The 14,965-nt window shown below is 46.4% G+C and overlaps 1 protein-coding gene across 1 annotated transcript; it reads left to right on the forward strand.

Moving 5' to 3' along the window:
• Window positions 1-14,236: 14,236 nt before the first annotated feature.
• Window positions 14,237-14,428, forward strand: F5147DRAFT_797523 (uncharacterized protein; the record flags this gene model as incomplete). Its single annotated transcript, XM_041443203.1, has 1 exon — window positions 14,237-14,428. A coding segment is annotated over one exon (192 nt), but the record flags the coding sequence as incomplete, so codon positions are not given.
• Between the last annotated feature and the right edge of the window lie 537 nt (window positions 14,429-14,965).

Consider the following 14,965-nt stretch of genomic DNA (forward strand, 5'->3'; position numbering starts at 1 on the left):
TGCATAACCTTTTATTGGTACCCGAGCCTGCTGCGTTCTTCGTCAATTGGCTACTCATAGCATTTTGTGGTCTCGCGAGTGCAGTACTTGTCATTTGGAAACAGCAAGCTGGACTGGTGAGCGTTGAATTCGTCCTTCATGGTCTCCTTGAATCCTGACTGAATCGAATAGCTTCTAGGATCGGCATCTGTCGGTACTTTCTTGTGCATCCTGAGGACCGACTTGGCTGTTAATCAGCAATCTGGCATGAGTCAGGGCCTCAGATATTTGATTGACAGAAACAGTTATCATATCGTGGTATGTACTCACCTTGAATTGTTCGAAGACAATCACAGTTTAATCAGATTGCAGGACACCATGAGTAATGGGTACTTTCCGCCCACAGGCACATTGGTTATGATTGCACTCTCCATTGCACTGACGTATGTGTCGCCAGTTTCTTATGTCTTGTATTGTAAGCCTGATATATTGGCACGGGACATGAACAGACCTGCATTTGCATACGCCCAACATAGGTTCTTTAAGGGTCCTTTCTGCCCAGTTCACGATGACGATATTGAGTCCCTTCATGCATCAAACGAGTTTCCGGCTGACGAAGAACCTAAACCATCAGGTGAGGAAATACTGTCTAGTTCGCCAAATTCGTCACCTGTGTCGGCTTTGTCACAATCGATGCCTTTGCTTAAAGATTGTTGCTCGATACCTGCTGCCATGGAGAAAGTACGAATGACCGAAGGCGACGCAATCGCGAACGACAGTTAATGTTCATCATAGCCGTTCTCTCATCCATCCATTCAAGAACTCATCCGCACATTCAAGATCTCTATCGGAGAATTACTGGATCTACTGCGACAGTGAGCTCGTGCATAGTTGGGTACGTGTAGACTGGGAAGCAGGGCAGGCGGGTGTTGAGGATCTGCTCGCAAGGTAACTGATCTTATCTCTGATTCTCAGAACCTCACACATTATCATGTTCGTAGACAAAACGACATCTCATCATTCAGGTCAACTGGCAATTGCGGTCTGCCAGAAGATGACATTGATGATCTGATATGGAGCGACGAAGATGAACGATGACCGGACCTGCAGCACTGTTCAATCTAGCGGTCACGCAGCTCAATAAATAACCTTATGAATCAACTCTCCACTTGCTTTCGCTACTGAGGCAACAATGAGGACTTGGACCACTCCCGAACTCGTTAGTCCAAGCTGTTGATTTACCAGAATGTTATACTTTGATTTGATTTGATTTGATTTGTCTCGGCAGCAACACTAAGATTCTGATTCTTGGGTAGGCTACAGTGAGTCAGCGACCGGTGCTCAGTAATTTTATTTTGAGCTGGCTTTGAGCGGCTATTTTAGCCGAGCCGAGCCGTAAATTATATAAGCCGGAACTAATACTTAGTTCGGCTAATCATAGCTCTAGCCATGGTTAAACCGGCAATAAGCCGGAGCCATGGCAACACTAGTTACCTTACAGAAACGTATAAAAGACCCTCGTAGGATAGACATGTAGAGTTGGCATTCTTGCAACTAAGCTATTACCTGGTGATATTGCTTGATCGTCTAAGTGTTTGCTATTGTGTCTTCACCTCAAGTATAACTACTTCGAGCTGTCGCCACAGCTCCCGTGACGATTTCTCAATTCATACGTTTGTGAACTTTGAACGAAAGATAATCCATACAGAAAACCAACACTTTGCCGATATATCAAATAAGTACAACAAAATATTGGTCTATCCAGACCTATTTGTATCTAAATATACTTCTGACCAGAACTCAGAATCACGTACATATAAATACCAAAACGAAATATCGAGCAAAAACGAACTCTCCCGCTCCCTGCAGAATATCTGCCGAGTGTAAATCACATCGAGCATCTCTCGCTACACACTACTGCTGGTTGACACATGCACGTCCTCCTGGAAAGCAATTGAAGCCATGCCGCTTGCTAAATCGGAGTTGGCCACGTTGAGCTTGGCATGATATTCTCGAACGCCAAGGATCAGGCGCGGTCCTAGCACGAACATCTGCACAGAACGGAACACTAAAAGAAACCCAAAATAGATATAGGCTTGCATGGAATTTGGATCCTTTATAAATGATGAACCATGGTCGCATGCAGATGTTAGCAACTAATCGACATACCGCTAAAATTGTCGAAAAAAAAGTACCGAGACCGAGGCACGAAACACCAACAACACTAGCACGTCCGGGACGTCAGCGGACAAGGAGACCCACATTCACCTATGAGCTCACCTCGCAAAGTAAACTACGTGAGTTTTCATCAACACCGTGAAGCAGTCATTGATAATTCCTCCTGCAGAATGGCGTCGCAATTCACGGAAGTGTTTTACGGCAATCCAGACTGCCAGAAACAGTGCGAGGACCTCCCATACAGTGCCGAGTATCCAAGTTATTGAAGTCAGAAGTAAATAATCTCCCTTGTAATCAGCTGTGCACTGATAATTGCCGAAGAGAATGGCCTCCTCTGGTATTGATTCGTGAGCCTGATGCACTGAAGTCTTCGAGCCATAATTAAACATACCCACTGAAATATTCTTCATTGTCATTGCGGAAGCCACTCCGATGAAAATGATGGCGGAAACGAAGATGACAACGAGAGGTATCAGCACATTTCCGGATCGCTGATACATGGCATATAACCGAACGAGCATGATCACTTGCATGATATTTCAGTTACCTCGAAATCACCGAGGTATTCACTCACAGCCCAGCATTGCAGTTACGACCATGGCAATCCAATCCACTGCGATGGTCAGGATAAAGCCTCAAAAATTCAGCGATGTTAGTGGTCAGCCTCAGGAGATCAAACACTCGAAACCAACTCACAGCTGTGGCAGTCAGTATATCGAACTAACAAGATGGTCAAGAATCTCACTCACCCCTACATGGGAGTGCAGGTAATTAGACGGGAATGATACGCATTGCTGTGAAATACTTACTGCATCTGTCATTGATATCGTCGGAACATTCACTGCATGCAGCCCGTCAAAAGAAACAGACATAATGTATGAGGAGACATACATAACACAGAGAGGCTGATTATGAGACATGGTCGATGAGCACAGCACCAGTTACCTTGTCGACCAGACTTACACAGAGTATGATATTCCAAGATAGCGCACCTAGGATATTTTCATGTCAGCACGACCTTGTTGACAAACAATTATAACACAAGTCACATACACTGAGAAACAAAACGGTTATAAGGGACCAGCGTTGCTTCTGTCACAAATTGATTATATTTTTGAGTTGTGCTTTAGTGCGGCACTCTGCTCACCCAGACTAATTCAACCTATGAGCCAATTCTTAGTGAGATTCTTGCTCCGGTCATGGACATGAACATACCTCCAGTCCGAAAGTTAGTACTAAAAATACTGTAAGAATATCTCCGGTTTTTCATACTAGGTCGCTCACCCCAATCGTACATTACCCCAGTAGAGGCGACAACTACGAAAACATACTCCAGGTTAGATCGGAATATCGGCCGACTGGACATCCACGAACCTATAAAATAGCTGCTAATACGATACGAACTGATCAAGGGCCACAAACTGGGATCATTTAAGATTAGAGTCATGGTATTTGAGGAATAGATGTGAGCGAGCTTGCGAACCCAGTAGACAGGCATGCGTGCATGATATAGTACCATCCAGCGCTTGTATGCCCCAAACAAACATAAAGGAATGATATTCGTTGCTGTTGTAATGACAAAAATCCACAGGATGTTAGATATGTCATATTTGACTTTGCACTGGAAGGCACTAAGCACTGGTTTGCGTTGCTCATAATAGATAAAACCGCGGGGTTCAACATACTAGTATACCCTGAATTCACGATGTGATATAGACTGATCATGTGCATGATCGTCCAACATAGTGGTCAGCAACTTGACAATGTGGTCTATTTAAAAGTGAATCTCGTACTAAGTATGACATAGAGGCCGAGAGCGGAGCCGAGAGAGCTGAAGAATTCGGTCAACAGGAGGCTCTTATGAGTGGCTTGTGCTATGCCACTGGATGTCACATGGGTAGACATAGTCACCCATTGCTGTTTCGCAGCTGCTGGAATGTGACGGCGGTTCAGGCAGAGCCTCGAACGAGTGACCATTTGAAGGTACTTCACGCACGTGACCCTTTTGTTTGAAATCCGGTCTATCGATATGGAAGTGGCTGTAAAAGCGTTGATGGTTGATCTCGGAGAGCGAAGCACGGAGTACGAAAGTTTGCAATTTGAAGGGCTATCAGTCGAAGTAGTAGTGCCACGCTAGTAGTCCCCTTGACTATCAATCACACGTTCAGGCACCGGCCCAAAGTACCACATCTTTCCCGATTGCGCTGCGGCACTAAAATTGAAATAGGATACTGCGGCAAATGATACCATTTGCTCCATATTGTCCACGACCACCACTGCAACATGCTCTATCGCCTGGATCTTTAGCATGGGCAGTAGACCCTTGCAGCCTCAGCAAAGAGGAAAAGGTTATCTTTGTGATATGCGGATGACGGTCATGGACCTCAGCAGGTTATGAAAACTTCCTGTGGATATCACACGCTGCAGAGAAGATCTTGAAAATGCTGTCCCATAGGCAACACTGTCACTCACACTCCTCAATTTTTTTATTGATTGCGATCAAAAAATCCCATATTCCTCGGATTCCTTGACCTGTAATCCAGAAACGCAAATTTCGAGCGACGAAAGGGATATTCAAACTTGCAACGCACATGGTCTTTTTGAAGTAATTTTAGAGGTGTAATTGTGGTAGCCTGTTGCAGCGAAGGATCACATGGCTTCCTGCAAGCAAAGATATGAGAGCCTTGAGTTGAAATAACTTTGGATGCCTTTCGAGACTTGAAATCAAGGCGCGCGCCGAAAGCTTCAAGTACTCGCTGGAACCGAATCGTTGAAGGCGTGTTTGTGAAGTCCGTCGCATAGAAGGTTGTCGAGAGCATTCAAAGCAGATATGGACATGGGCATGCAGATTCAATGTTAAAACTCATGATCATCATATAGAGATGCAGTACTAGACTCGGAGTACGACCACAGCGGCCGGCACCTGCAAATTTTTAAACTCCGTGCTTCGCCTGCCAAATCTCTCCGAGATCGACCAGTCTCAATGCCTCCGCGACCTGTAGTAGAAGGACCCACTCAATGCCATCATGTCTAGCCACTCGCCATCATGTTCTTCGTACAATTCTCTCACCAAGGGATCTCAGCATCGAGCTCTCTGTCTTGCGTGACGCAAAACAATCCAGGTCATTTGTTACTGGCCGGCGGCGGACTCGGAACGCCAGCAGCTGCACCCGAGCATACAGCAGTAGCGCTCAAACCTCTGACTATCCTTTAGGAAAGAAGACGTCTTCAAGTAAACACGAGGTTTCAGCTCTCTTACACAGAATATCAGCATTTTTACCTCGCGCACTACCGGGATCTAATACCACTGACGGACGAATACAGTCTTCCCAGCTCTGGAGTAAACTTTTGAGCGAAGTCGACGCAGATTTATGTTCCCCGCCAGAAGCGCGTACGAGTGCTCGCGTAGTTGGTGAGTCCTCCATCCGACTTTTTATGTTCATGTATCCGACGAAGTAACCTATTTCCAGTGTGCGGAGCTGACCAGTGGGCCGGCTCTCATGAGCTCATCACAGCTCTCCTCGAAAACCCGTTTACAACTGATGAAGCTTACAGCGACATCCTACGAAACCGGTGGAAAAACCAGTCTGCTTACCTTACAATCGAGTGCGTCCATGTTTAATGTTCGATGTCGGTGCACGGTGCTTAACAGATATTCTGAATAGGTATAGACCATCAACTTCCCTCGTCAATGGCACCCTCACCATCCCTGCATCTTGGCTCCAACAATATCCCTTCCCCATACAACTCACCGAAATCTCATCCCTCTCCTCCCATCCCTCCCTCCCAAAAACGCTCCTCAAAGGAGACGTGCTAATCTTTATTTGCAATCCACTAACAAAAGACATACCCGCGCTCATCTCCAATGCCCAACATATTCTTCAAAGACCGAACACAATACTTGTTCTCACTGCTTCTAGCACATCCGAACATGCACTAGATTACATTTCCAAGGAACTGGCAGCTGCAAATTGCACCCCCGGAAAGATTCTTGCTGTAGACCCTATTCGTGCTTTGGAAGCCGTTTCTGCTCTCAAGGCGGATCCTTCGTCTCCTGCTGCTATTCAGAGATACCAGGAGGATTTTATGGGGTCGAGGATATCGCTTCTTGGTGATGTTTTGGCGGGGATGCTTGGGTTGAAGGACTCGGGTAGCACGTCATCGTTGTTGGCTATCCGCACCCAGAGTGCTTTGATACAAATGCGGAGCGCGTTGTATGCTAGTGCTCGATCGGTATCCCAAGCACGCCTAGCGATAGACCGCATTTTTACAGGTGCCAGCGAGCTGCAGTGCCAAGTCGAAGAAGTCCGTGCGAGAACAGACAGGGAGGTGCTCGTAGAGTCCGGAATAGATGAAGCTCTGCTTCGCGGTTCGAAAGAGATGAAAGCCGTACTAGAGTCGTTGACCTGGCTGAAAATGGTATGGCGCGTCGATGAGATAGATTCTTTGGTGAGTTCCGCACTGGACAGGTACTGGTGTAGGGAACTTGAAAACCAGGTATGCACGCATCGCATAAATATTTTTTTCTATTGTAAATTTGATAACCTATAGCTCATCCTCCAAACGGGTCGTCTCGCCTCTACCCAAGCATCCCTAACATCATCCACTTTTTCTCAACTCAGAAAACTCGCATCCCCATCCCCATCCCCATCCCCTGCCTTCCATTCCCCTATTCTTGACAACCATCTCCGTCAACTGACACACTCCCCAACATACGCACTCACCCCAAATACCCTTACCCGCCCCATACAAGCACGGCGTTCCCAGCTGACACAACACACCACTACGCGGTTACACCGCGATGCCCAGAACGCAGTGTTGGGTGCGTTTGGTGGTATGTCCGGCGGTGCTGGTATTGCATGGTGGCTTGCATTTGGAGAGAGCGCTTTGAGTATTGGCACTGGTTCCGAAACTGGGACTGCGTTAGGTGCTGGTGCACTCGTTGCTGTTGCTAGTATAAGATGGGCGGTGGGTAAATGGGAGCGAGCAAAGAGGAAATGGGTGGAGGATGCTGATAGGGTTGGGGAGGGGCTGAAGAGGGATCTAAAGGTGAGCTTCGATAGATTTTTGTTTTGTATTGACTGGGCTTATGTGTGTGTATTTTATAGGCGACTCTGGAGCGAGGGATTGAGAAGAATGTTGCGGTTGTTCCTATGGCGGCGTATGAAGGGCTGCGAGAGCTTGCTGGGAAACAACAGGAAGAGATCGATGTTGTCAGGAGCGATCTTATTTCGATGCAAGCTGACGTTGAAGCGCTTGAAACTGTTCGACCTTCATAGTATGTAGCATGATTGGATATACTGCATCACATTCGTCACAGATGATTTTGATTCAAGTAGATGCTACGCTAACTCGTGTACGTGATGCTATAAAAATTCCGCTGCATTCATGCCACCGTTTGTTTAGGAGCGAATCAGAGACCTTATTTTGAGACGGCGGACGTTGAAGTGCTTGCTCGACCTTCAAAAGAGTGCAACATGATTGTATTTGTTCCGGATGTTTAGATTTATGTATATGCAAATACATGCTGAGCTAAATGATGGTGTACATGATGCCATAAGAATCCGCGTGCGTTCATGAACTCGTAATAAGTATCTTTGGAGGGGCAAGGGGAACGTGTTGCGAATTTTCGCGCTGCGGTCGTGGTGTGCCTGCACCATCCTCTTCGTCACTGTCATCACCAACACCAAACAAATCTTCTCTTTCGTCCCAGACGTCATGTAAACGGGCGACTTTAGCAGGCTTTGACCTGGATGGGGCTGAGGGATGAGAGTACAAGGGTAGGAGTTGTGTTCCAGACGTTCCTTCGTCTTCTGCATCGGAAATATCGCCTGTCTCTAAGGGACGGTATAGGCGTGCGATCTGAAGAATTGGGGGTCGCGTGAGATTGCTGGACGAGGCAGGAAGCGGCTCACCTCTCGCCGCGAACGGTAATATCTCTCGATATAATATGCTAGATAGAGTCCGACGGTGGAACCTAGCCAATTTGCCTGTCGAGCATGATTACTGGATGAAAGACGCCAGAGCCAAGAGAAGTAACATACCACCACATCACCAGATTGAAATTCCTTATGCTAGTTCCGCATGATATAGTCGTACTCGGTCAGACGAGGAAAGTGGAACGTACTGGAAGCAGGGACTGCACGATCTCGCTCACGAACCCTCCAAAGAAGAAACATACGACAGCAGTAAATATCAGCCCTGAATGGCGCCAGAACCAAACTCTACGAGCTTCTCTATAATGAAACCCAAATATTCAGCAAATATCCAGTTAGCTAAAATGTGAGAACTCACTCCTCCACATCGAATATAAAGTAAAACACGCCCGTCGCGACACACAGACAAGTAAAGTGTAGGAACTTGTCGTTCAGGGGTAGGGCCCGGGAATAGTTCGTGAAACCTAAGAAGGCGAGTATCACCATTATCACGCAGGTGAACACGAGGAACCACTAATGAATTTAGTGATTATGAGCGACTAATGCCTTCGTGTGATAGTCCCGAGGGAGGCCTACCGGTCGCAGTCGAACGGGTAAGTCGTACTTTGGAAGTTGAACTCGGTGAGACTTCATTATGGCTTTTGAAATTTTCTTGAGATGCTTGCGCATTGGCTTTGACGGCGAGGTTGGAGAATTTGATGTCATGGGTAGTCGGATGAGTGCTCAGCCATGGCGAGCGCGGGTGAGCAAGTCGATTACGGCTCCGCAGCCGGGAAGTTATTTCCTTATACAATTGTAAGAACGCCGGAGCCCCAGGCGGGAACTTCTAGCAGACTTGCTCCGATATGTATGCAGGTGAGTTTCTAAGTTACTTATTTTCTTGACGAGTTCTTTCAACCTACACAGCAGAACATAATATTTCTCTGCCGCAAGGTAATGTACTTATAAAGATAACGCAAAATTGAACACGGACTAGCCTATCCATGAGGAAACTAATACTTATGATGGAACCTGAGGCCTTGAGGCCTGAAACGCGCCTCCAATTGATTCTACTACACAAACTGCGGAACGCACAAATAGCAAATGTACAGATATCATGATAACACCATAGAACACATGGACAACAGATCCTTGATGACATTTCGAACTAACTACTATTGCTTATCACCAAGTGTAGAACTGGTAGTAGTACTCCAAGCTTCAAGTTTGAAGATAAACAATGTTACTAATGTCCGTGAGTTGTGTAGGTTCGGCCTATCGATTCCAAGTTAGATACCAAATTTAGCGGATCAGATGCTCGAAAACTCGACGATTTATGTCCGGACATGAGGCCTCTGCGTGAATGTCGGGATTCTGGCCAGTCTTGGTACAGGCATATGCAGACTTCAGGTCTACGTCTGGGTACAGGTCTAGGTACCCCAGCACGCTCGGCAAATTCAAGCGGGGTTGAATCATTCACCTGTATTAGGTACGGCTCACCTAATAATATCATCCCGAAGTTCCTGCCTGCTGCTCGCTAGTTATTAGGAATACTATTTCTATGTCTGCCCGCCACCACTGGAGGTGGTGTCAATGGAATCCTTCATTTAAATACCGCTCGAACCGAGATGGCAGCCCTTTTCAGCTAGAAATTCGTTGATGGAGTATGTCGGGCGCGATGAGGACAGAGACGGTGTGCGGCTGAGGTTGTAGAATATCCTCTTTGAGAAGGCTAGTACACCGGAGAAAGGTGCTAAAATGGAACTGGCATGGTGGCAAGCTGATCGTGTTGCTACATGCAGCAAAGAGAGACATGACGGCGGCGGCGTGTGGAAGCGTGAAGTGGGGTATGCCGATGTCTTCAAACTCCGTCAATCGCCACCAGACTGCAAACGGTAGTGACCTGGAACTTCGAAGTCAGACTTATACCATTTCAGGAACGCCCTCACCTCAGCAGTGGGGTCCGGATTAGTACTTAGGGATAGATCAGGTCTTAAACAGCGCCGAAAATGACCGGGCGAGCTATCTAGCTGGAGCACTCTATGGTGGCAGAATGTAAATATGGTCAACCCTCCCTTCCTCGGATTTCAAGTTGGCGAACCGCCCACAGTAAATACCAAGTATTTGGTTCTCAGCGCTCAGCGCTGAGGGCAAATTGTCCCTGAATCCTTCTCAGTAAGTGATCTGAGAAGACATGTGCAGACTTACTAGTAAAAGCTTGTAGAGTTGCCATGCTCCGAGTCGTAACCTTGCATAGCAGCTAGCAAGATACGAGGCAGCCGGCGCAACGCTGTTCATTTGTGATTGCCAATCTTTGTGGGTTTCTTTTCTTTTTACCTTGACAATAGAATGCGATCACTGAAAATAAACGAGATTAGCTAGTCCGACAGTCGATTGAAGCAAACGGTGTTACTAACCTGACGGTGATCATATGTCATACCTGCCTTCAAGCTGCAAGCAGATCGTGCTCGATTTGTTCCGAGTTGGAATGCTAACAAGAATGTTGCTCAGGTGAGCAGCTCGTAATATAACCTACAAACTGCTACCCTAAAATCTGTCCAGGTGTAAATCAGGCCTTCGCCATACTGGCTTGCATTTGTCTAGTCGGACAAAGTATAGCTCCCCGCGACGGCAGAACACTGAAATTTGTCATGATTGCATCAAACATACAGCCCTCAGACCTCAAACAAATATGGACTGGTCTCTGGCCTCCCTACCTACCTACCTACCTACCTCCATGCATTCAGGGGTCCTCGTATCACTTGTGACCAACGGCCGTTTTATAAATGCCGCTAGGGAGACGCTCGGGTTCATTCACCTTGAAAAAGGATGCAGAAAGCAGCGTAGTAGCACAAGTTACATCCCATCAAAATGGAAGGTACTACTACACACAATGGCTCTACAACGTTGTTGGGCGACGTAACATTTCGTATCGCATCGGCACCAACAGTAGACACCAGCCTTTACGGTCTGTCTTCCGAACAAGCTGAATTCTTCAAGGCGCAGACCGGTATCGACGACGACGAAGACTTGAAGAGGCATATCCTGGAGGTGCAGGCGAAAGCATATCAGGCGAGTCATTCCCAGTGGAGTTCGTAATAAGTCTAATAACCATCCATCGCTGACAGGTTGCACCATATCCATGTATTCGTTCATTTGTTTTCCTTCGGTATATTTTCAGTGAATCTGCACACCCAACAGAAATATAACATTCCTCAGGTTAAACTTATCAAATCTTTCTGTGTACGAACATATCCTTGAGCTTGGTCGCAAGCGCCCCGATGCCTTGTTGCTCGACATTGGCTGTTGCTGTGCGTCAAATCACGATGTTCTGTCGTAAATGATATTGACACCATTGTAGTCGGTATTGATGGCAGAAAGGCTGCGGCGGACGGGTTTCCTGCCAAAAACATCATTGCATCAGATCTCTTCAACGGTATTTTTTTCCTGTGAATAATCATTCTTATTAACGAACTGTATGTACAGAGTTTCTCCAACTAAGCCACGAACTTTTCAAAACGACACCAGCTTCTTATCCCGGATGCTTCCTCCCTGGAGATGTCTTTGATCCGGCATTTCTCTCTATAGCTGCGCCGACGGACGACGTCTCTCCGGCGCCAGCCATAGATTTGTCCTGTTTGAAATCCCTGAACTCCCTTCATGGTCGCATTAGCGTAATAAACGCTATTTCATTCTTCCACCTCTTCAGCGAGGAGAAACAATTCCTCGTTGCCAAAGCTCTCGCTGGTCTGTTATCCGCACAGCCAGGTTCCGTTATTTGCGGTTACCATGTCGGAAGTTTCGAAAAAGGAATGGTAAATAACAGTCTCCCGGGCTCCGAGTATGGGTTGTTCGCTCATTCTCCCAAAACTTGGACATCTTTGTGGGACGGAGAGATCTTCAAGAAGGGCAGTGTAAAGGTAGAAACAGAGTTGGTGGAAATTGCGACTCGCGATGTGCAATTCTTCATGATGAAGTGGTCAGTGATGAGATTGTAGATACAAGCATTACGGTCGATTTGAGGAAGTGTCTTTTATGAGATATGTCGATAATTTAGTCATGGCTTAGGTTCAACCCTCTGCCAACGGTTCATAATTCTACCAATGCATGTTTGGAATATAACTGACGCTGAGCACCCGGCCCTCAAGAAATTTCTCCTGCTCCCTGCATAACACTCAACAAGGATTCCCGTGCTACACGCAACTGCCGGTTGACACGTGTGCATGCTCCCGGAAAACAATCGAAATCATATCTGTTCTTGTATCAGAGTCGCCGACAAGCTTAGCATAGCATTCTCGAACGTCAAGGATGAGGCATAGGCGTGGACCCAGTACAAACATCTGCACCATGGCGATAATGACAGAATTGCCAGAATATATGACAACTCCCGTGGCATCTGAGTCCTATAAAATTATGAATAGCAGTCACATGCAGCGAACGACTCTGACGAATCGAGAGGCTCGGACTAGAAACGAGGAATGTATCGTTAGCACTAAGTATGCAGAGGAGTTGTAGTAAGTAGCTCGCCTCAGTCTTAGTTGGAAAGACTGAGGGAAGGGAATATTATAGACGCTGAATATTAAATAATCATCGAAACAGAGAACGAAATGTGAATGTGGATGGAACTTGTATGATAATGTGTATGTGTATGTAAAATAGACACGTACGAAGGATGTATCGTGATACTCCCACTCAGACGCATATCAGCAGATACGCGTGTGGAACTATTCAGCCAAGGTCTCGTTTGAAGATGAGCGAAGAGCGAGAGAGCAGCGATGATTGCGGAAAAGTTTTCGTGGCAGGAATTTCGTGAAAATGTCGGCAACCACATCATGTGTGGTGTATGGGATCTTGATAATACCATCATTGACGAGATCTCGAATGAAGTGATACCACACACGAATGTGTTTCGCGCGGTCATGGAACTGGGGTTTTTTCGTTAGCGCATGGCTCCCATTATTGTCTCCGTATAGAATAGTAGGCAGGATGAACGACGAATCTTAATCAAGTCCGAAATCGTGCAGTAATTGATTAAGGTGAATTTGTTCCCAAGCAGCATTCGAGAGAGCGATGTATTCTGCTTTCAGTCGAGGACGTGACTGTTTCTGGGAGTGTCAGCTGATGGGGGGAACCGAAAAGGTACTAATAGACATAAGCATCTTTATCAGACGCAAAGTCCGAATCTGAATGGCCAACGAGTCCTTCAAGTTGGTCAGAGAGACCAAAACACCTCAGGCAGCAGTTTTGTGAGGCAAAAGGTAAGCTTTCAGGCCGGGTTTCTATGTTATGGGAAACCAGCCTCAGGCTGAACATGATGTACTTTGATTACATAAGAAATAGCAATGCGCTAATTTTCTACGTTCATCTCTACTACTAGATGGTCCCACGAGTCCGTGTGTCCCAAGAGTCCGCGCATTGACTCTAGCACACGCAATTCTGCACGGAATCCTTATCCATGATAGATCTGGATTCCCCAAAACATAATACATACTGCCATATTTTTGTTTTGAAGAAAATTGAAGTAGATCTCATCCCATAGGCAACTTATCGGTGCGAAAGACATAGAAGGCTCACTCTATAGGTCAGATATCCATAATAAATTCTGGAATATTGTGAGATGGTTATACATGATTAGAAAATACTAAAACAAATTTATCTGGGGCACATGCTCGTCAGGATCATCTGCGATAATAGAAATAAGCCCCAGACGTGACAATCTGCCCAAAGCGTTACATCGAGACTGTGTAATCAAAACTCCGCAATGCCGAAATGCGGCATGAAAATACCAATGCCAAATTGAAGTCTGAGCCAACTCTAACAACTGCATGGTCAAGTCCAAACAGCTGCGCGAGACCAAAGAAGAAAAAGTCCAGAAGGCCTGTGCAAAGCTTTGGGAAGATCAGCGAGCTGGTAACACACCAAATATCAGAAAAACAGCGACTTACTATGGTATTCCTGAGAGTACTCTTCGTGGCCGATTTCGTGGTGTTCGTCCTCCTAAGGAGGCCCACAAACATCAGCAGCTGCTCTCAGAGCATCAAGAGAAAGTTCTCGTGGACTGGATCGAGCACCTCGATGCTGCAGGCAATCCAATCAGTAAGCGGACCGTCAAACAGAAGTGTTATGCACTCTGTCGAAGGACACCATCAAAGAACTGGATTTACCGTTTTCTCCATCGCCATCCAAGCATTAAGCTTGGGCGGCCTTCAGGACTTGATCCAAAACGGGGCCAGTGTTTCAATAAAACAACAGTCGAAGACCACTTCAAGCTCCTGCGTGAGATCATGGAAGAGCTTGGCATCCCATGGGAGAACGTATACAACATGGATGAGAAAGGTTGTCAACGAGGAGGAGGACGAGGACATTGCAGAGTCAAATACCTTATGTCGTGCGGAAAATGGGTACACTACAAGTTCAAAAGTGACAACCTTGAGCTTGTCACCATCATCGAGTGTGTGTGTGCTGACGGCACAAATATACAGCCAGCATTTGTGTTTTCTGGCAAGGAGCATTCACCATCATGGTGGACAGTCGATCCTGCAATCAAGTAAGATTAGTTGTCATCAAAATTAACCAATACTGACACGAATATTGCAGTACTTACATGTCCCCTAATGGTTGGACTGATGACTTCGTTGGCACACAATGGTTTGAAGAATCATTCATACCTCAGGCCACAGCTCGTAACACATCTGGGAAACCCATCCTTCTCATATTTGATGGCCACAGCTCGCATATCACAGATCAGATTCGTGAGCTCGCACTCAACAATAACACTCACTTGTTCTGTCTCCCTCCACATACAACTCACAAGTTGCAGCCTCTCGATGTTGGTTGCTTTGGCCCCTTGCAGAATGCCTGGCGAAAGCGCTGCGATGAAGTTGTTACTGAGA

The sequence above is a fragment of the Suillus discolor genome, assembly GCF_016758755.1.
Source record: "Suillus discolor strain FC423 chromosome Unknown F5147scaffold_221, whole genome shotgun sequence".
Taxonomy (NCBI): domain Eukaryota; kingdom Fungi; phylum Basidiomycota; class Agaricomycetes; order Boletales; family Suillaceae; genus Suillus; species Suillus discolor.